General features: G+C 38.8%; 1 protein-coding gene across 2 annotated transcripts in view; it reads left to right on the forward strand.

Moving 5' to 3' along the window:
* Nucleotides 1-19,343, forward strand: part of CPLX2 (complexin 2) — a 365,342-nt gene extending 345,999 nt beyond the window's left edge. For both annotated transcript variants that reach the window (XM_075344504.1, XM_075344503.1), the window contains exon 4: nucleotides 14,874-19,343. In XM_075344504.1, coding sequence (XP_075200619.1) covers nucleotides 14,874-15,071 — 198 coding nt within the window. In that variant the 3' untranslated portion in view covers nucleotides 15,072-19,343. The remainder of the gene's footprint in view (nucleotides 1-14,873) is intronic.
* The last annotated feature ends 2,837 nt before the right edge of the window (nucleotides 19,344-22,180 follow it).

The following is a 22,180-nucleotide window of genomic DNA, read 5'->3' on the forward strand; positions in this document are numbered from 1 at the left end:
AAAAAGAATATGTATAATATGTAAAATAATAATAATATTAGCAAATGTCTCCAATTAAAAATGTAGTATAGTTCTTCTGATTAGCTATGTTGCTTACCTCAGGTGTAGGGCATTGCAGCTAAGGCTGAGTTCATAATATGATGTCTAGAACTAAACACAGTATTCCAGATGAGGTCTGACTAAAGAAGAGTGGAGGGGATAGTTACTCCATATCTGGATTCAATGTTTCTGTTACTACAGCCCAGAGTTGTGTTTGCCTTTTTTTCTGCTGATTGACACTTTTGACTCATGTTCAGTCTGTGATCTATTAGCATGTCAATGTTTGTTCACACATGCAGTTGCTAGGCTCTAATCCTCCCATTCTGTATATGCTTTTTAATTTTTATTTTATTTTTGCCCAGGTGTATCACTTTGCATTTCTCCCTGTTAAAAACTATTCTATTAGTTGCTGCCCACTGTTCCAGCTTGTTTAGATTTTTTGAATTCTCTCTCTTTTCTCTAGTTTTAGCTATCGCTCCTAGCTTTAGGTCATCAGCAAATTTACTCAGTTTACCCTATTGATAAAGATGTTGAACAGCACAGGGCCCAGGACAAAGCTCTGTGTTACCCCATTAAGACATTACTCTAACTAGATTTTCAGCAATTTATAACCGTTCTATGGGTCCGATTACTAAGCCAATTATGAATCCACCCAATAGTTGCCACATCCAATCCAGTATGAGATACTTTGTGAAATGCTTTGCTGAAGTCAAGATATATTATATCTACTGCTTTTCCCTGATCCCCCCAGTCAGTGATTCTGTCATAAAAGAAAATTAAGTTAGTCTGACATGACTTATTAGTTACAAACCCATGCTGGCTCTAGTTAATCACTTCATTCACATCCAGGTACAGTACTTACATGTTGTTTAATAATTTATTCAAAGATCTTTCCTAGTAAAGAAATCTGTCTCACAGGTCTATAATTCCCTGGGTTCACCTTCTTCCCATTTTTGAAGACAGTTTCAACATTTGCTCTTCTCTAGTCTTTGGGACTTCTGTTCTCAAAGAATTTTCAAAGAATATGGCGAGGGGTTCAGAAATTTCCTCTGCTATCTCCTTTAATAGCCTGGGGTGTAATTCATCAGAACCTGGAGACTTGAATTCATTTATATTAGCTAAGTATTCTCTCACTATCTCTCTGTTTATTCATAGAGTGGATTCTTCTATTCCTTCAATAATGCAGTGAAGATCAAATTGTTACTTTTACTTTCTGAAAGAAAACAGATGCAAAATAGTAATCTAAGTTAGGTCTTCTCTACATCATTTTTTATAACGTCAGGATTTTCATCCTGTAAAATTCCTATAGCATCCTTTACTTTTCTGTGCTATTGTCAGGCTTGCAGTATATCAATCACAATCGCCACACAGCATCAGAGTTATCACAGAAAAGCTTTTCTCTAATCAGAGATGAGAAAGTGCTAGCCTGAATACTGTGGTACTTGAACCAGAAAAATTGGAGTGGAGCACAATATGTCAAATCTTTTCTTGCAGTCCAACTAGGTGTTTCTTCAGTCTTCTCTGGGTTGTGCATTTTGAACCCAGCCTACCAGACACTGGCAGTCACAATTCAACAGCTGATCTTAAGGCCGCTTTACACGCGGCGATTTATTGTGCGATCGCATGTGCGATCGTACCCGCCCCCATCGTTTGTGCAACACATGCAATTTGTTGCCCGTGTCGCACAAAGTTGGTAACCCCCGTCACACGTACTTACCTTCCAAACGACGTTGCTGTGGGCGGCAAACATCCTCTACCTGAAGGGGGAGGGACGTTCGGCGTCACAGCAATGTTACTCAGCGGCCGCCCAATAGAAGCGGAGGGGCGGAGATGAGCGGGACGTAACATCCTGCCCACCTCCTTGCTTTTGCATTGCCGATGGGCTGCAGGTAAGCTGCAGTTCAACGTTCCCGGGGTGTCACATGGAGCGATGTGTGCTGCCTCGGGAACAATGAACAACCGGCGTGCAGAAGGACGTTCAATTTTTTGAAAATGAGCAACGTGTCAACGAGCAACGATAAGGTGAGTATTTTTGCTCGATCGCAGTCGCTCATAGCTTTCACACGCTACGATATGTCAAACGACGTGACCCCAACGACGTATCATTAAATATATCGTAGAGTGTAACGGGCCCTTAACAGTCTAAAATTGTCAGATGTTGGTGAGCTGTGATTGGCATCACCTGGGGGGGATCGGTGCATAAGTATGCCCCCAGAGAAGACTGTGAAGAGGTCACATACAGTGTTCTAAAAGCAACAATTGTAAATATGCAGCGCAGAATGGAAAAAAGTGTCAAAATCAGGGAGCTCATGGATGTTTTATTCAATTTTTTTGAGGTAGCGATGGGTTCTCTTTAAATGAACCCAGCCTTAAATGAATAAATAAAATGTGACAAATACAATCTGACTAAAATATGTTTTTAGCTATAGTAATTCTCTTTCTACACAGCAGGGAAAGGAAAGCCAACTGATAACACCATGCAGACACATGGCGATGTAAGAGAACGTGCGTTGTGGTGCACAGAATTCCATGTTTTATTGAACATGAGACGTTGACTGTAGTCTTGAAGGTCATCTACAAGAGCAAACAATTGCTATTTAACTAGAGACATTTCAAAATTGTGTTCTACTATTTAACATTAATATTTACTTACTTCCAGGCATACATTTATGCAATTTTTATGCAAAGGAAAAAAAACTTTCATTAAAAGAAACAGATGGAACATATGCCATCATTTATTACTACAATCCATCCATATCCAAGGGCTTAGACAATATTTAAAAAGTCGTTTGTGAAATAGAAATCATATTACAAGATTGCTACTAGTGGATAAAGAAAATTACTGTAAAATTGTAATAAAACAGAACGCGCACACGGAACAAATTGGTTTTAGCATTCAAGGAGGATTTCCATTTTATAGTATCCTATCTGTCCTGTAAACCCATGTCCACCCATCACTATTATAAGGTTTTTCTAACTAGATTTGTTAAAATATCCAATGTTTCAAAAGCATTTACTAGATACAGGTAACAATAGTCAGAAACATGATTCAGTTGCTTTTGGAAACAATAAGTGGCCACATCCACTTACTACTGATGTCATCACTTCTATCTCTACAGAGAAGCATCCTTCCTTCCTTACCCTATCAAAAGTAGTAAAAAAACTAAATGCTTACACTACTAATGTTTCTTTAGAGATACCACAGTGTCTTATCCTCACTATCTATAGTGGAAGTCCTTACTCAAAAATATTTTTCAATTTACCTTTTTTTTGTTTCCTTAACAAAATCTACTATTACAATAAGCACAGAATGAGGGAATTATGTTGCTGAACTAGGGACCATATTTGAATAAACAAATAAATATTTGTATCTTTCTCTCTCCATCCTTCTTTTCCATTGCACAGCCCTATATATATATAAAGATTTCGCCCATGCATTCAAAAACTTTTCATAAACCTAACTTTGACCTGTTTTGGTTCTAAGGCCACTGTACACAGTAATACTCGTTTTGCCTAATTCTTTTTCTGTTTCTACTACAGAATGAGTTCCTACAGCTATCAGTCTATCCTTATTACATAGTAACTAAATTTTCAATTTTTTAACATTTTATCCAGCATGTAAAATTCTGAAAATCACTTTATTAAGGGCTTTGTCTTCATTTTAGTAAAAAAAAATTGCATTGTAAGTTGCTTCCAAGCCGTTATTTCCCCAGTCTATTTTGTTTATTTCAGCTGCATTAATATCAAATCATACTCATTTGGGGTACTGATGATGGCAGTGAAAGATCTGCATCTGAATCCTCCTCTAAGGGGCCCTTTGCACACTACGACATCGCAAGCCGATGCTGCGATGTCGTGCGCGATAGTCCCCGCCCCCGTCACAGCTGCAATATCATGGTGATAGCTGGCGTAGCGAATATCATCGCTACGCCAGCTTCACATGCACTCACCTGCTGTGCGACGTCGCTCTGGCCGGCGGCGACCCGCCTCCTTATTAAGGAGGCGGGTCGTGCGGCGTCATAGCGACGTCACATGGCAGGCAGCCAATAGAAGCAGATGGGCAGAGATGAGTGGGACGTAAACATCCCGCCCACCTTCTTCCTTCCGCATAGCTGGCGTGAGCCGCAGGACGCAGGTAGGAGATGGTATGTTCATACCATGCAGTGTATGGTGCATCTATTACATGGTCAGATGATGCCAAGAGAGCACCACCAGCCATATGCCAGACTGATTCTTAGGAATTCCACGTAAATAAATAATTTTCCTCCTGGAAATTATCTACACAATGCACAGACATCAGCTGTAAAATACAAAATACTTTTAAGCGCAAAGAACAAGCTTTATCTTTAGTTTTCCGCAAGATTTCTTGAATGTTATCGTGCTATTAAAATGAGTCTGGTGCCTCTGAGTAATATGAGGTCGGAGAGTGGAAGCAGTCTATCAAAATCTACCTGTGTGAACCAGCTGTCTGCGATATGCCAACCTCTGAACTGCCAGAGACAAAGATCAGTACGGGAGCGGTGAGCCAGAACATCAGAAATAGTTTGTGTCTGTACATGAGAAATAATGGGTCAGCATTGTAATGTTCATCTTTCGTCTCATCACACACGTCTTATAATATACAATATTTACAACCTGTTTACTCTTAATGTACATTAAGCCTGGAAGGAATGAGGTCCCGTGACAACTCTCTGCATCAAAGTCTCTTTTCCCTTCCCCCTGCTTTGTTTATTTCTGCTGATGTGCCTATTTTTTATCATAATGTTCATCGTTCTGTAAGACGTTAGCAGTCTGTGCCCTGTGTTTGCCCAATTAATAATTGATTAGCCTCAGAGTCCTTTCCTGTCTCTTACTTTATGCTGTACCATATGGTTGTAACTCTTTCACTTCCACTTAAACAGTCAGATGTTAACAGGTCTTCTGTTTTCTTAATTAGACATTTAGGATGCTATGTGCAAATTCAATGTAATTTGACCATATATAAATGGAGTTAAGAGAAACCTGTCAGATATTTCATGCTAATGACCCATGGGCAGCATGAATAAGAGACAAGTGCTGTCATTACAACTATATGTATTTTACTATGAACGCTGTGCAACTTAAGGCCACTTTACACACAGCGAGATCGCTAGCGATGTCGCTGACGATTGCACCCACCCCCGTCGTTTGTGCGTCACGGGCAAATCGCTGCCCGTGGCGCACAATATCGTTAGTCCCCGTCACATGGACTTACCTGCCTAGCGACGTCGCTGTAGCCGGCTAACTGCTTCTTTTCTAAGGGGCCGGTTCGTGCGGCGTCACAGCGAAGTCACACGGCAGGCGGCCAATAGAATCGGAGAGGCGGAGAGCAGCCGAAGGAAAGACACGCCCACCTCATTGCCGGAAGACGCAGATACGGTGTTGTTCGTCGTTCCTGGGGTGTCACACGTAGTGATGTGTGCTGCCTCAGGAACGACGAACAACCTGCATCTAGGACCATCAACGATATTTGGGATTTGAACGACGTATCAACGATCAACGATTAGGTGAGTATTTTTGATCATTAGCGGTCGTTTGTACGTTTCACACGTAACGACATCGCTAATGAGGCTGGATGTGAGTCACGAATTCCGTGACCCCCAACAACATCTCGTTAGCGATGTCGTTGCGTGTAAAGCCCCCTTTAGAATTCAAAGGACATATTCATTATTACACAGAACTGTGGTTCCCTAATTTACCTCCAGTTTTAACCCCTTTACCCCCCGGTGATTTTCCATTTTTCAGTTTTGTTTTTTCCTCCCCTTCTTCCGAGAGCCGTAACTTTTTTATTTTTCTGTCAATCTTGCCATATGAAGGCTTTATTTTTGTGGGATGAGTTGTACTGTTAAATGATACCATGAGTTTTAACATATAGTGTACTGGAAAACAAGTGTAGTAAAATTGCAAAAAAAGTGCGATTGCACGATTGTTTTGGGGGTATTTTATTCACCATGTTCATTATTTGGTAAAACCGATGCCTTGGTGTGTTGCCTCTGGACGGTACAACTTAGTAGTTACCAAATATGTATAGGTTTCTGAAAAAATTCAGAAGTTTGTCCAAAAAAAGTGGTGCACATTTTGCGCCATTTTCCATGACCTGTAGCATTCTCATTTTTCAAGATCTAGGGCTCAGTGATGGTTTATTTTTGTGTCTCAAGCTGATGTTTTTAACGGTACCATTTTTGCACAGATGCGTTGTTTTGATCGCCTGTTATTGCATTTTGCACAAAATTTGTGACGACCAAAAAAACATAATTTTTATGTGTGGAAATTTTTTGTCACTACGCCATTTACCGATCAGATTAATTGATATTATAATTTGATATATTGGGCATTTCTGAACACAGGAATATCAGATGTGAGTATATTTTTTTTTACCGTTTAATTTTCAATTCAGTAAATGGGGGTGATTTGAACTTTTATTTTTTTTATTTGTTTTTAAAAACTTTTTTTTTACATTTTTTATTTATTTTAGTAGTCCCCCTAGCAGGCTATAAGGATCAGCAGTCTGATCATTGATTCATTTCTGTTGATCAGAGCTGCACAGCTCTTATCAGTAGAAATGCTGCTCTCTTGTTACAGCCGCTGCTCTGACAGGAACAGGGAACAGGAACTACATCATAATAGTGACAGGAGTCATCACAAAACCTGTCGCTATCATGGCAACCATTGGCTCCCCATGATCGCCTCATGGGGCCTCCAATGGCGGCGGGGAAAGGTGATTTCCCTGCCGCAACCATTTAAATTGTGCTGTCACATTTTGACAGTGTGATTTAAGGGTTTAACAGGCATGGGTGGATCGCGGATCCCACTGAGCCTGTAAGGCACATGTCTGTTGTTCAAATCTGCAGACATATGCAGTGATCGCCGCCGGCTCACCACAGCAGCCGGTGGTGATCACACCTTCATGATTTAGGACGATGGTCGGGAAGGGGTTAATATTGAGTGAATAAACTGATATAGCTAGAAGTTGTTGAGAAGGTATTGCTCTAGAACAAATTAGCAAATAGATGACTTACTTTCATTTTAATTTCCTTAGATTAATATTAAGTTGATTTTGATTGGCCATTGTCTCTTCCTACCTGTAGTTTTAATTTAACATGTATTTTCTCTAAGTCATGCATGGACATTGAGATGTATTGCCTAGTTACTACTATTATGCCAACTGGCAAATCTCCAGGGTGCATGCTGAATCCACCCAAACCCCCTGACAAATAACATCGGTTATGAAAATGTTCTTCCACAGAGGGGTATAGGAAGAGTTCTAGAGAGGGTGTGTGAAAGAGGCATCAATGGGGCCTAGACATGTTTAAATTTGTCAATGATTAAGAATCAATTATCAATCATTTGACCAATCATTGTCCCGTGTAAATGTAACTTTAAAGGGTTATCCTCTTTTAAACACTATTGCTCCATAGGCTAAGGGTCCAGCGTTGCCCCTCGCCTCTGCTCCATTAATTGTATTAAGACTGTAGCAGTGACATCATTGTCAACAGCACGGCAGCCAATCACAGAGCTCAGTAGCTCTGCCAATATAGACAACTTGAAATGCTGCGATCAGTGATTGACTGCAGCACTGCTGATGTGATATCACCAGTGTAGCCTGTATAAAATCACCAGAGCTGCATTGAGGGGCAGCAATGGACCCATAGGGTATGAGGAAAAGCTAATTTTAATTTTTGTTTTTCTGTTTGCCTCTCTGTGCCCATGGGACAATAATCTTTGAATGAGGACAAACCTTTTAAGAATTAACTATTTTAGAGACATTAAATTGTCTTTAGATGAACTTCATTTTTTGCTTCTTGAGATAAGTGACATCCAATGTCTTCCATGTGATTGTAAGGCTGATAAAACATCTTCTGTGTCTCACAAATAATACTAGGTTATAGGCAGTGTTTTCTCTGTCTGCCAGCTTATCTTTTCTTGGCATTGCATTACATATAATTCATTCCATTCAATAATCTTTCATTACATATCTGATTTGTGTGCCTGCCAAAATTGTACATCCCATTATTCTAATAAAGGAACATCCATGAAGAGAAGCAGTTTGCTTCTTTATTATAACTTATTTATAAAGGCATAGAAGCTGTCCTCTTATTTCTTTCATAGAAATATCAGTAAATTTGCAGAAATGAGATTAAACAAACTTGAAAGCAAGGAACGCACTTTTATCCCTCGTCTCTGACCTTGGGAGACCAAATGTATGTTGTCACTGAAGAGGTTTAAGAAAGTTCAATGTTATCATCAAATCGCTTAATATTAGAAAACTCACTCTATCTCTATCTATCATCTCCCTCAGGCAGCTCATTCCTTCAGCAGATGTTCCACCTAATCACAAGGTGGGCAGAAGGACATAGATCTTTAATATCCTGTCAGGAAGATATGGGAGATAACAGACAATAAATTGGCCTTCTCAAATTCCACCATATCAGATAAATAAAGAATATCCTTCCTAAAAAAAAAAATTAAAAAAAAAGAGAACTCTTTCTATCGGTCGGCTTCTGTTTCCAGTATGGTGGAGGTACAAATTACATTCCTTTAAATGGGTTTGATTGACTGTTCCAAACACAGTATGTGTGCAATATTTTCTAGTTTGATGTCTCTGTAGTTGCTGAAATGAAATTGACTATTGATACAGAGTTTCTTTGCGTCCTGGAATGTTCTGCTTAAATCTAAAAATGTTCCTAATATACATAATTCACTTATCTATTGTCAATGATTACTGAAGTCACTTAATAAATTTCACGACTCAATTAGTCTCTTAACTCACAGTGCTTGATTCATGAAAGCTTAAAATCCAGAATTCATGACATAAAAGTCTTGAAAAGTTGCAAAATTGAGACGCAACTCGGAGTTGTGCTTAAATTTTATGTCTTTTACCTTTTCATTTCAATTTCTCCCACCTCCCACAAAATGGGGCAGTACACCGCCGGTCTAATTCATGATGAGCTGTGGTCTTCGTAATATCAGAGATCTAACTCCAGGACCTCACTGGTGTGAAATTTTTGGCATCGCGCATGGAGGATAATGCCACTCGTCAGACTCTCCAAATTCATAAAGAGATGTGCACCTCTTCATGAATCAGGAGCATCCAACTCCAGCAAACTACCTCATCAAGACCAGTATGAACGACACAGGTCTTGTTGAATCCCGTCCATAAAGCCCTTAAAGATAATCTGTCAGGAGGATTTCAGTTCCAAACTATTTATATGCAAATGTTGCTCTTGCAAAGACATGTCCAGTCATACATTTAGCTAGTCTGTCCGTATGTCCATTACCGAGCAAGCAATCTTTAAATCAATATGCAAATGAGGCTAAAGTGCTTTGGACACGTGGCCGCACCACACAAGCCTCTGTCTCTCCAGTTCTGTTCCCCACCCAGTGCTGCTTTCTCTTGCTTGACTGATAGCTTTTTTGTTTTATGACTTCAAGCAATAGAGCTGTCAGTCAAGTAGGAGAAGGCAACAAAGGCAGCTGCCAGTCAAGTAAAGGTGGTGTCACACACAGCGACAGCGACAACGACGTCGCTGCTACGTCACCATTTTCTGTGACGTAGCAGCGACATCCCGTCGCTGTTGCTGTGTGTGACATCCAGCAACGACCTGGCCCCTCCTGTGAGGTCGCCGCTCTTTGCTGAATGTCCAGCTTCATTTTTTGCTCGTCGCTCTCCCGCTGTGAAGCACACATCACTGTGTGTGACAGCGAGAGAGCGACGAACTGAAGCGAGCAGGGAGCAGGAGCCGGCATCTGGCAGCCTGCGGTAAGCTGTAACCACGGTAAACATCGGGTAACCAAGAAGCCCTTTCCTTGGTTAACTGATATTTACATTAGTTACTAGCACCGTGCTCTCAAGCTGCCAGTGCCGGCTCCCTGCTCCCTGCACACGTAGCCGGAGTACACATCAGGTTAATAACCCGATGTGTACTCCAGCTACGTGAGCAGTGAGCCGGCACTGGCAGCTTGAGAGCACACCACTTAGGGCTGGCTCCCTGCACACGTAGCCGGAGCTGGAGTACACATCAGGTCATTAACCCGATGTGTACCCTGGCTAGGAGAGCAGGGAGCCAGCGCTAAGCGTATGCGCTGGTAACCAAGGTAAATATCGGGTAATGGTTACCCGATATTTACCTTAGTTATCAAGTGCAGCATGGCTTCCACAGTGATGCGTGTCGTTATGATCGCTGCTGCGTCTGCTGTGTTTGACAGCTAAGCAGCGATCATAACAGCGACTTACTAGGTCGCTGTTGAGTCACAGAAAATGGTGACGTAACAGCGACGTCGTTGTCGCTGTCGCTATGTGTGAACCCAGCTTAAGAGTTGGGGATACAGTTGAGTAACAAAGGCTTGGAAAGTGTTTCCATAGGTTCAAACCCCTTCAGCCCTATCTGCATATCTATACAAATGCCAATTTCTCCGTAACAATGGAACGGACTGGCAAGCTTTGGGTATTACTAGACTTGTCTTTTTAAAAGCTATGTGTTCATATAAATAGTTTGGGAAGGATGACGTTCCGCTGACAGATTTACTTTAAGTTTTTGTAAGATTACCCCACAAAATACTAAAAAATACCTTAGTAAACCAGGTTTGATATTGTTTTTTGGGTTTTATTTTTACATCCATAAAATCCATAATGTGTCAAAAATATCATAACAAAATGATTCTTCCAGTCAGCACAAAAACAATAATACTAAACTTTCATAGTTTCTTTTTATTGTCATAATGAAAAAAAATATTTAATTTGATAAAAAAAAGTGGGCTTAGTTGCTATTTGAATAGTACCTTTTTTATTTTACCTGTCAATTGGGCTTTGAGAGGGTTTTTGATGTGGTTAGCTTTTTTATTGATGCCATTTTGGAGTATAAACAATGTTTTTTGATCACTTTTTAGTGTAATTTTTGTGTGGAGGTATGTGACCAAAAAATCATCAATTGTGATTTTTAGTGCTACATGATGTATTTTGGGTGGGTTAAATAATGTAATATTTTGATAGATTGGACTTTTATAGAACCAGAAATACTAAATGTTTACTTTTTTAATGTCTTTATTTTTATTAGGAAACAATAGGTGAACTGAAGTTTTATTATTTTTTAATACTTTAACTTTTTATACCCTTGTTTTGTCCTTGTACAGCTAATGCAATGGTCTATTGTGTAGCTCAGCCTGTGGCATCCATGGGGGCTTTCAGCAGGACCCCCAGCTGCCATTGCTTCACAGGGGGCTGATGATGGGCACCCAGAATTGTGTAACTTTGGGGCAGCTCTGATTTCTTTAGCAAAACAGCCGGCATCTGCAGAGTATAGTGACTGCATAGCTCTTGATCTGATCAATACTCCTGTCGCCTAGGAACATGTATGGCTAGCATAATGAATGGGTTAATAAATGCCACATCTGTGTAATGTATTAAAATGTCCTAGGCAGTGTTTTTACTGACTTTACCTGGAGCTTTCCTGTCTAGATCTGATTTCCGTGAATATCTTTTTTCATTGTCAGTGATGCATTATGAAACAGAATAAGATAAAGGCACAGAGTTGACTTTTACAAGATCAAACGCTCATAGATCACGGCGTGAACTGTCTTACATTATACCCCGGAAATCAGGATGGCTGCGCACATCAAGCATACCTTGTTCATCATAAAATAGATCTAGCTAAGAGGACTCCTACTGGAAAAACATAAAACTACATGTGAAGGCCATTTTCAGGTGTTACTTTTCTGCATATGATTGAATGTTGTCACCAGATCAAAACTTGAGGTTGAAAAAATTCTGCTACAGAATAACCGTCATTTTAATGTTAATTTGATAAATCAATAGTACATATGAAAAGAAGCAACATTATAATATATCTTATTGGACAAATCTGCTTCTGTCTCTGCCAGAATTGATCAGTTATTATCAGTTAATACTTTCCCATTACTGAGAGGAGGGGGCGGAGCTCTGCATTTATCTCCTCTCTCTGCCTGTAGCTCCTCCCTCCTCCCATCATCATAGAATCTCCTCAGTAACAGCTGCCATCTCCTATCTCAGTAATGGGAAAGTCTTCACTGAATACAGATTTCACCTCAACACTGAGAATTTTGATAATCACTGCTCAATTTTCATAGAGAAAGAAGCAAATTTGTCAAATAAGATATATTACAAAGTGTGCACATGGCCTTACAAATACTGAGGTAAAATCTCACCAAATACTCAATGTGTGCACTTGGCCTTGCATATACTGAGGTAAAAAATCACCAAATACTCAATGTGTGCACTTGGCCTTACAAATACTGAGGTAAAATCTCACCAAATACTCAATGTGTGCACTTGGCCTTACATATACTGAGGTAAAAACTCACCAAATACTCAATAAGTGCACGTGGCCTTACAAATACTAAGGTTAAAATCTCTGTATACTGAGGTAAAAATTCACCAAATACGCAACATGGGCAAATGGCCTCGCCAAATACTCAATATGTGCAAATGGCCTTTCACATACTGAGGTAATAACGCACCAAAATACTCAACATGTGCACATGGCCTTACAAATACTGAGGTAAAAAACTCGCCAAATACTCAGTGTGTGCATGTGGCCTTAAGGTACATGCACACGATCAGGATTCACTGCGTCCTGGACTCATCAGGTCCTGATTGTGGGGCCGCGAGTCTCTTCCGCAGGGGAATGCAGAGACCCACGATCGGGGTTTGGGGCACTGCAGTGTCTCACTTGTGTTCTTCCAAACAATTCACATGCTGCGGCTCGGAAAGTCGCACCACAGGTCAGTGTTTGCTGTGAGAAAAACAAGCACAGAAGGCATGGGATTTCTAGAAATCCCATCTACTGTGCTTGTACTGTACAATGCAGTGTTTTGGACATAGCTGTAGCATGCTGCATCCAAAACACTGTGAACATTGATCGTATGCACATACCCTTACAAATACTAAGGTAAAATCTCACCAAATACTCAATATGTACATACAGTACAGACCAAAAGTTTGGACACACCTTCTCATTCAAAGAGTTTTCTTTATTTTCAAGACTCTGAAAATTGTAGATTCACATTGAAGGCATCAAAACTATGAATTAAAACATGTGGAATGAAATACTTAAAAAAGTGTGAAACAACTGAAAATATATCTTATATTCTAGGTTCTTCAAAGTAGCCACCTTTTGCTTTCATTACTACCTTGCACACTCTTGGCATTCTCTTGATGAACTTCAAGAGGTAGTCACCGGAAATGGCTTTCCAACAATCTTGAAGGAGTTCCCTGAGATGCTTAGCACTTGTTGGCCCTTTTGCCTTCACTCTGCGGTCCAGCTCACCCCAAATCATCTCGATTGGGTTCAGGTCTGGTGACGCTGGAGGCCAGGTCATCTGGCGTAGCACCCCATCACTCTCCTTCTTAGTCAAATAGCCCTTACACAGCCTGGAGGTGTGTTTGGGGTCATTGTCCTATTTAAAAATAAATGATGGTCCAACTAAACGCAAACCGGATGGAATAGCATGCCGCTGCAAGATGCTGTGGTAGCCATGCTGGTCCAGTATGCCTTCAATTTTAAATAAATCCCCAACAGTGTCACCAGCAAAGCACCCCTACATCATCACACATCCTCCTCCATGCTTCACAGTGGGAACCAGCCATGTAGAGTCCATCCATTCACCTTTTCTACAAAGACACGGTGGTTGGATCCAAAGATCTCAAATTTGAACTCATCAGACCAAAGCACAGATTTCCACTGGTCTAATATCCATTCCTTGTGTTCTTTAGCCCAAACAAGTCTCTTCTGCTTGCTGTCTATCCTTATCAGTGGTTTCCTAGCAGCTATTTTATCATGAAGGCCTGCTGCAAAAAAGTCTCCTCATAATAGTTGTTCTAGAGATGAGAAGGTGTGTCCAAACTTTTGGTCTGTACTTTATAAGCTTACAAATACTGAGGTAAAAACTCACTAAATATACAATGTGTGCACGTGGCCTTACAAATACTGAGGTAAAAACTCACCAAATACTCGCATGACCTAAAACAATACTACCCCTGACAAAAATTAAAAAACATCTCTCAGTAGTTACACAGAGATGAAACTTGTAAACATTTCTGTTCTATTGTATAAGCTTTAGTACTTCTTATGTTAAAATTTAGTTTGGAAGATATAAGATCATGTGTAAATACTTTCACACTGGAAGAAAATCATGACTGAGTGTTAAAAAACGCAACGCTTGTTTCACAATTATCTTGCCCTGTAAACAGGCTGTCGATCACCCAAAGAATGAGCAAAATGCTCGTTCATTGGGTGACATGATGTTTTATGCAATATAAAAAAAACATCATTCTTAATTGTGCCTCTTACTGTGTAAACTGGATTCACACTGCCGTCAACTATGGCAGCCTGAGCTGTCTAGAATTCATCACATTCAGTACATATTGGTTACTTAGGTCTGCCTGTGTAAACAAGACTCGTACTACCGAGAACAATGACGGCCTATGTGCACTGAGTGGTCTAGAATTTATCCCTCTGTGCATATTGTTTTCTTTGGTCTGCCTGTGTAAACAGGACTCTCACTGCCGGGAACTATGGCAGCCTATGTGCACTGAGTGTTTTTATCTGTCTTTCGTATTGTTTACCTTGGTTTGCCTGTGTAAACAGACATTCAAACAACATCTGATCGGTAAGAGTTTAATGATCGGTATTTATATTGTGCCACCATGTGTAAACGAACCTTTAAAATAATCTCTCTAACTTTGCTGGGTTTTCATAATGAAACAGACCCACAGTTTACATGATTATACTTGCATATTGGTTTTATATAGTAAGTTGACATATTCTCATTTCTACTTACAGTATGGTCTGAAAAAGAAGGAGGAGAAAGAAGCAGAAGAGAAGGCAGCAATGGAACAGCCTTGTGAGGGTAGCTTGACTCGTCCAAAGAAAGCCATTCCAGCAGGTTGTGGTGATGAGGATGAAGAGGAAGAAGAAAGCATTTTGGATACTGTACTCAAGTACCTCCCAGGTCCCCTCCAGGACATGTTCAAAAAGTAACTACGGCCACCAGTGCGGACTTCTACTCTAGCCAAACATATTTTCTTCTACAAACAAATGGGACCACCTATGGAAAATTTGACAACAAAAGATACATAAAAGCACACAACTGGATAACACAAATAGGAATAAACAAACATTAGAATAACACAAAACCGTCATTACTCACAGACATGACTATACAGGTAGATGCATAGGCACAATTACATACATATCTACATTCCAGAAAATCGAAGCACACAAAATATAACTTTTCTTTTCCTATTTTTGGACATAGGTTTTTAAGCCTCACACAATGTTCATGGACCAAACCTGTCACTGCTGCTTGGTTTCAGCAGAGGGCAGAATTTACAAGACTCGGCAGCTTCAGAGCTGTCATTGCTGAGCAGCTGTAATTATTGGATCAGTAGATAGGGTCATTTTACTTGCCTATAGATGTTTACTAAAACCGAGGTTCCAGCGCTCAACAATAAGTGACTGCTCATAATACGAGCGTTAATAACGTGTGTAAATAATATGCTCCTCTCCCACGAGAGTATAAGGAGATGCAAAATGACTGAGTTCATATGCAGATTTACAGTTCATTTTGTGAATTTTGTCGCACACTGTGTGACATCTGGGAGCTTGGAATATGTCATGAGATGCATGTGGAGAAACCCTAGTGTGTTTCCATCCATTCTGTACACTGTATATCGTTTTCTTGTCGCTCTCTCTTCTCGCCTTCCTTTATCAGTACCTTGCTAATGGGACCTGCAGCATTTAGCTTCTTTGATTCAGAATTTCTGATCTGCCAATATCTTTGCACAGAAACTGTGGAGAGTTCTACACAAAATGAAACAAGCTATGGTGCCGTTTAGACGTTACATTTTCCTTGCGGGTCTCTTAGCAATAATTATCTTTAAAAGGGAACAAGGGTCTGAAGCCTGGTGGGAATCCTGGTATGGACACTGACTAGGATCCATAGACTTCTCTACTAGAGTTCTATGACTGTAATGCTGACTGCATGCTTAGGAAATTCAAGTGTTTGATGCCTTTTTGAAATTGCAAGCACTGTCTGTCTTAGTCCTGTGCCTATCACTGTATTTCTTGTTTACATTAATACCATGGGGACCAGAGTAGAGCTGTGATCTTACATGTATACCGTTGTGTGCACTCAGCAGCCGCTCACTTTTTTTATTTTTTACTGTGGAAAAATCTTATTTTCTGTATTCAAACCAAAGTGATTTTTCTTCTTAAATGTTTCTACTTGTTTTTGTCAGTCAATGTTTATGTCCAACATTCCAAAAACATGATGGCGTAATTCCTTTCCCTTTCGCCATGGGGTAGGGCAACATGCCAAGGACCAAATTGCAGACCTTATAAAGGAATAGTGTAATATTTTATATATTATAGCACAGGATCCATGAGTCTTGGCTTCTTGGAACCACTCAATATTCCCACAGCTGTGACAACATGCCTTGTTTCCATTTCATTGATTTTATAAAGAAGTCTGCTACATTCCGTTTACCCTGTGATCAACAAAGGTTGGTTTATAGGGCTTACTAGTGAATTAGAGTAATGTTTTTACATATATATGTACACAATGTTTAATAATATTATAAAGTGTTTACTGTAAAATTGTAAAACAATAAACTTCATGTAATACTGAGGCCAGAATTGTCTTAAGGATCATACCCATTAATTTAATATCCCTCTAGCAAAAAGGAACATATCAAGCACTGTACATCAGAACTGCTATCTATCCCATATAAAATGACCATGATTTAGTTTGTGAGTGATTGACATTGTAATGTCTACAGCAGACATGAGAACAGAGCTTCTTCATGGCACTGACTGAGGCAGCTTTGTCTTCACATTGACAACTGAGCTAGATCCACTCAACTAGTCGCGTGGAAACACGTTTTAGGTTTGAATCTGGGAAACTGCCTCTTGTTATCCCTTCCCTTGTTACAGAAGCTTCAGTTTTGTAGAAGCAACGCAAGGTACACCGCAGGGTGATAAAAGATATTCAAAAAATATAAAATATTACGGTATCTACTACATTCAAGTTTTGCTTGTTACCGCTTTCGACTTTACCACCCATTTATATAACATGATGATGACCTTATATTCCCATTTCTATCAAGTTTATATTTGTTAAACATAGTTTCTTTTTACTTAAATAGGGTTTGTATATATTTTAATAATTACCTTCATAACTAAATAAAAGTACAATTTCTATAAAATATTAAAGGGTGTTATGCTGCAAAGAAATATGAAATGGGTTTTAAATCTGTAGAACTTTCAATTATAATCTAAATATACACAAATAGTCAAGAAAATCCTAGTATGTAGGAGCTGTAAAGCTTTGAGTGGTCCTTGCTAATATTAATGTACATATAGTATATGTATGTATGTATATGTGTGTCTGGTGTGTGTATATATGTACATTGAGGTGTTTGATGTTATCACTTATATTTCCAGTGTGTGTTTCTCGTCACCCAATATGACTTACAGAAATGGATAAATGTTTCATACATGCATGCTTGTTTCACAGTGATACCAAGCTGCCCACATCACCTGACTGGGAAGGGCCTACCGTGACCAGTCATTGAAGCCCCGTGGCTTCTGTAGGAGATAAAGCCATAAAGCCATTACTTAATGTCTTGTAAAGTCTGTTTTGTATATGTTCATTCTGTTATGCACATGACTATATAGAATCCAACCAACTCCGTTCTAGAGGTTCTGTTAGGGATAAATCTGAAGGCTACCAAAATTGGCGAAAATATTTTGGTTGAGAATGGGAAATTAAAATAATATGGTATAAGAACATAATGACTATGTATTCTGCATTGTATTTGCTATCACAAAAGATGCCACTTTGCACTTTACCTAAAAGTCAAAATAGAAAACGTCTTCTATCAGATCACGGAATGGGGTATTTTACAAATGAAAGACTTGGAAAGTCCACTTATAACCTTGTCATTGACTGCTATAAGCATTTGAAAATGTGGAATGTTGCAGCTTAGGTATCCATGGTTATGTCCACTCATATAGTGACAGATGCTCGTGGTCGTAACCATGGATACCTAGGATACAATGCCCTGCATATGAGGTAAGAAACATGAGAACTATACTACATTTCTAATTGGAGCTTTTAGCTAATATAATTACCCCTACTACATATTGGGACAGGATCTTGGCGATGGGAAGAAGACTTTAACAATTTAAAAATAAAAATTCTCATTGGAATTGATACCATTTTTTTCACAAGGTTACTGGGTAACTGACAACCTATATGGTCACCATCAAAGCTTCTGTAATTTTTGTTGTCACCCAGTTTTCTGAGTAAATAACCAATTTGTAATATGTCCACATCACTGCAAGGCTGGTTTGCATTTGATTGACATGACTATGCTCTTCACAAATATAAAAAATATCTATGGATACCACAGATGCTTATATTTAATGCTGATTTTTGTTTTATTTATAGAGCAAGCACTATATAATATTTCAATTTCATTTTTTTTTCTTTCTATATATTCTAAACAAATGGTGTCTTGTCTGTCAGGCAAGCTTTTCAGATCCCTATTATAGAACCTGGTTTTCTTTGAAGCCATATTCCTTTGTAGGGATGAGTAAATCACCCTTGCATGGTTCAGATTTTACAGGAATTCTCTTTCCAAGTTTTACAACATTAAATTAATTTAAAAAAAAACAAAACAGTTTTATTGTATATTTACTGTTCTGTTAACACTACCGTTATAGAGGGAAAAAAATCCCACACTACATGTAACTAAAATGCACCAACAGAACAAAACAAAAAGTTAAGATATGTTGGAGCCTCCGTCACAGATCCAGTCTAAACTGCAGCATAAAAATACACCACTTGCTATTTTGTCTGATAAAACGATGATCTAAACCCACAGCCACATTATAATAAAATGGGTCTGCCACGTGCTATTGGTGCCAGTCATATGACGGATCCTCTGACCTGTCATCAAGGAGAACAACTAAATTAGATCTGGAGATGTGAGTGGAATCCTTATGAAATAAACATTTAAATCTAAAAAACAAATGAGGGAAACTGAACCAATAAGAGATTTACTCACCTCTATAGCTATAACTGCAATATTACTTCATGATATGAATTGTGTGAAAGTGAGTTGGATTTTGTAAATGTCAAACATACCTGTACTTAAAAATGGATTCCTTACATGCTGATGTTTTGGGGGGTTTTATATGCTATAAAGTCACCTCATACTCTTAAATAATAAAACGTATTGAACACCACATCAGTGTACTGAGAAAAATAATTACAGTTTTACTTACAATAATTAAAAGTACTTGTCTCCTATGCCATGCTACATGAAAATTTTGGGTCCTGGCTAGGTGTGTGTTCTGTTGTCGTGGACGTTACTTGGCCAATATGCCTTTGCACACTGCAAGTTCTGTTGGAGTTGGAAGCGAAGGACCAGATGGTTTGCAACAAATTGAGGAAGACCAAAGTCCAAAAATACAATTTTTACTGAACTTCAACTTCATAGGCTTAATACTTCATGGACATCTCTCTTGCATCAATAAGGCATGGGCACTTGTCAGTTATAATGGCACTTCATTGTCTTGACACTTCATACTCTTGAATCTTAAAACAATCCAGTGAACAATACTAGGAGACCTCATTATTCCATGTGAGGGCCACACAGGTCGAGGTGTAACACAATGGCTGTTCATAGCTACTCTCAGTTCTCAATTGATTTGTGTGGCCTACCCTAGAGAGGTCACATCAGTACAACTCCTCAATGCAACTGACAAAGTCCATTTTTGTAGGATCACAGACTCTAGGCTATAATGCACCCTCAGTTCCCCGTAGAGGAACTCGTGTCTCAATATGGTGATCATAACATCCTTCTGATATACACAATTAGGTTCCTTTTCACTGTAGTGAAAATCCTCCTATTTCAGTCCCCTATTACATGGGTCTTCTACTTTCCCTGGGATTCTCTCTGTAGTGTGTAATCGGCATCCCTGGCCTTGGTTCCGGTTTATTGAATATTACAGACTATCAAATGTTGCAGTATATCACATATCTCATCATGTTTTCTTGGTCCATAGGACTTACTATCGATATCTGGCTTGCCCTCTTCTCTCTGCATGCATCCTGTAGCACGACAATCTGCTGTCAGACCTTATGTCTTGCACCACTGACCTCTCTGTTCTAACTGTCATCTCCCAAGAAACAACTCCCTTGTCTGCCATATAACTTCTCCCATTCTCTGCCAGTCTCAATCATTAACCCCTAATGTGCCTAACTAAATACATGTCATTTACCAAACACACAAAACTACATTTTATCACGTTGCATTGCATTACATTTTCTTTGGGGGGGGGGGAGAGAGGAGATGTGTGATCAGCACTTCCACTTCCTTACATCTACACCTGATTTCTGAATCTAAAGGTATATGAATTGGTGCTGAAGATGTACTGTATAAAAGGTCTCCAAAGTGTAATCTTAGGTGGCACAAGGTAATTACCATCTTAGCACCAGTGCTGAAATATTCTTTTGTGTATTTTTCATTCATTTTCAAATATCTCAATAACGCATGGAGAATTAAACTAAGGAAAAGAAAAGGCAAATTTGCAAAAAAAAAACCTTAATTCCAGCTAGTCTTTAGCCCACAACAATCAGGTTGTCTACACAAGCGTTATACAAACTTTACATTAGCAAAATAATCCTACATTTTAGTATTTAATTAAAATGCTTAATTTTATGAATAAAACACCTTGTAATTCCTGTGCTAGGGCCAAGAGAACAGACTACAACGGTATGGAACTATGACAATAGATGCATGATTTCTTTTGTATAATACATGCAACTAGAACAAATACATTTTTAGTTCCTTAGAAGAATGCAATTCATCAACTACTTAAAATTGTTCTTTGTTATGAGGCCAAGTGAATTATAGATCCCCAAGGTTTTTGGATCTAGTAGTAAAGTAATGAACCCTTTAAAATTATTTGCAAATCTGTATTGATTACTACAAAAATAAGGTCTGATTGTTATGTAATTCATGTTATATTGAGTACGGTAAACATCCACATTGCAGGGAGAAAAAGTAAGTAAAGGTCTGTGTTAATGACTTCTTGAAGATTTAATTGGCCTTTTATCAAGCAAATAGTGCAAAAAACTGGGAACAAAGTTTCGAGGTGTATGGTATGTAGAATAAACATAGTGACTTAGGCCCCTGTTTCTTGCATTATTCCAGTAATAAATCTGCATGTATTTTTACATTGGAATAAGTTTGTGGTTTTCTAGTTGTATTATTTATTGTTTTTTCTACTTGATTCTGAAAAGTAGAATCAACTGGAACTTGCGCGATATCTACTGTAACTACCATATACAAGAGTCTGCTACCACATATTCCAAAATTAATTAAGGAAATTACATTGCGCATGGGGGTTTCATTGGCTCCTTGCCCATTAAATAAAGAAGTAAAGAAACACAAATACTAGTTACTGACAAATCTATTCTTTTCAAGAAAAATGGTTATTATGAAACCTGTTTTCAGAAGGCCTAAATAGATGGGATATCAACATGCAAATAGTCACAAAGGAATTGCTAAAGTTCTGCATGTACATGATTTTGGATTAGAAATATTAATTCCAGTAGAGGAAAATTAAGACTGACTATTATCCCTAGTAGTGGGTATCTTGTTAAGAGTACTCAAAGAGCACGACAGACAATTTAGATGAGAATTAACTTAATGGTAATGTAACAACTACAGTTATGGCCAAAAGTGTTGGCATTCTTGAAATTGTTCCAGAAAATGAAGGATTTCTCCCAGAAAATTATTGCAATTACACATGTTTTGTTATACATATATTTATTTCCTTTTTGTGTTTTGGAACAATATGAAAAACAGAAAAAAAGCAAATTAGACATAAATTCACATAAAACCCCAGAAATGGGTGAGACAAAATTGTTGCAACCTCAACTTAATATTTGGTTGCCCAACCTTTAGAATAAATAACTGCAATCAATTTCTTCCTATAACCATCAACAAGTTTCTATCACCTCTCAACGGGATTTTTGAACCACTCTTTTTTTTGCAAACTGCTCCAGGTCTCCC

This window comes from Anomaloglossus baeobatrachus, chromosome 4 (genome assembly GCF_048569485.1).
Source record: "Anomaloglossus baeobatrachus isolate aAnoBae1 chromosome 4, aAnoBae1.hap1, whole genome shotgun sequence".
In the NCBI taxonomy this organism is placed as follows: Eukaryota; Metazoa; Chordata; class Amphibia; order Anura; family Aromobatidae; genus Anomaloglossus; species Anomaloglossus baeobatrachus.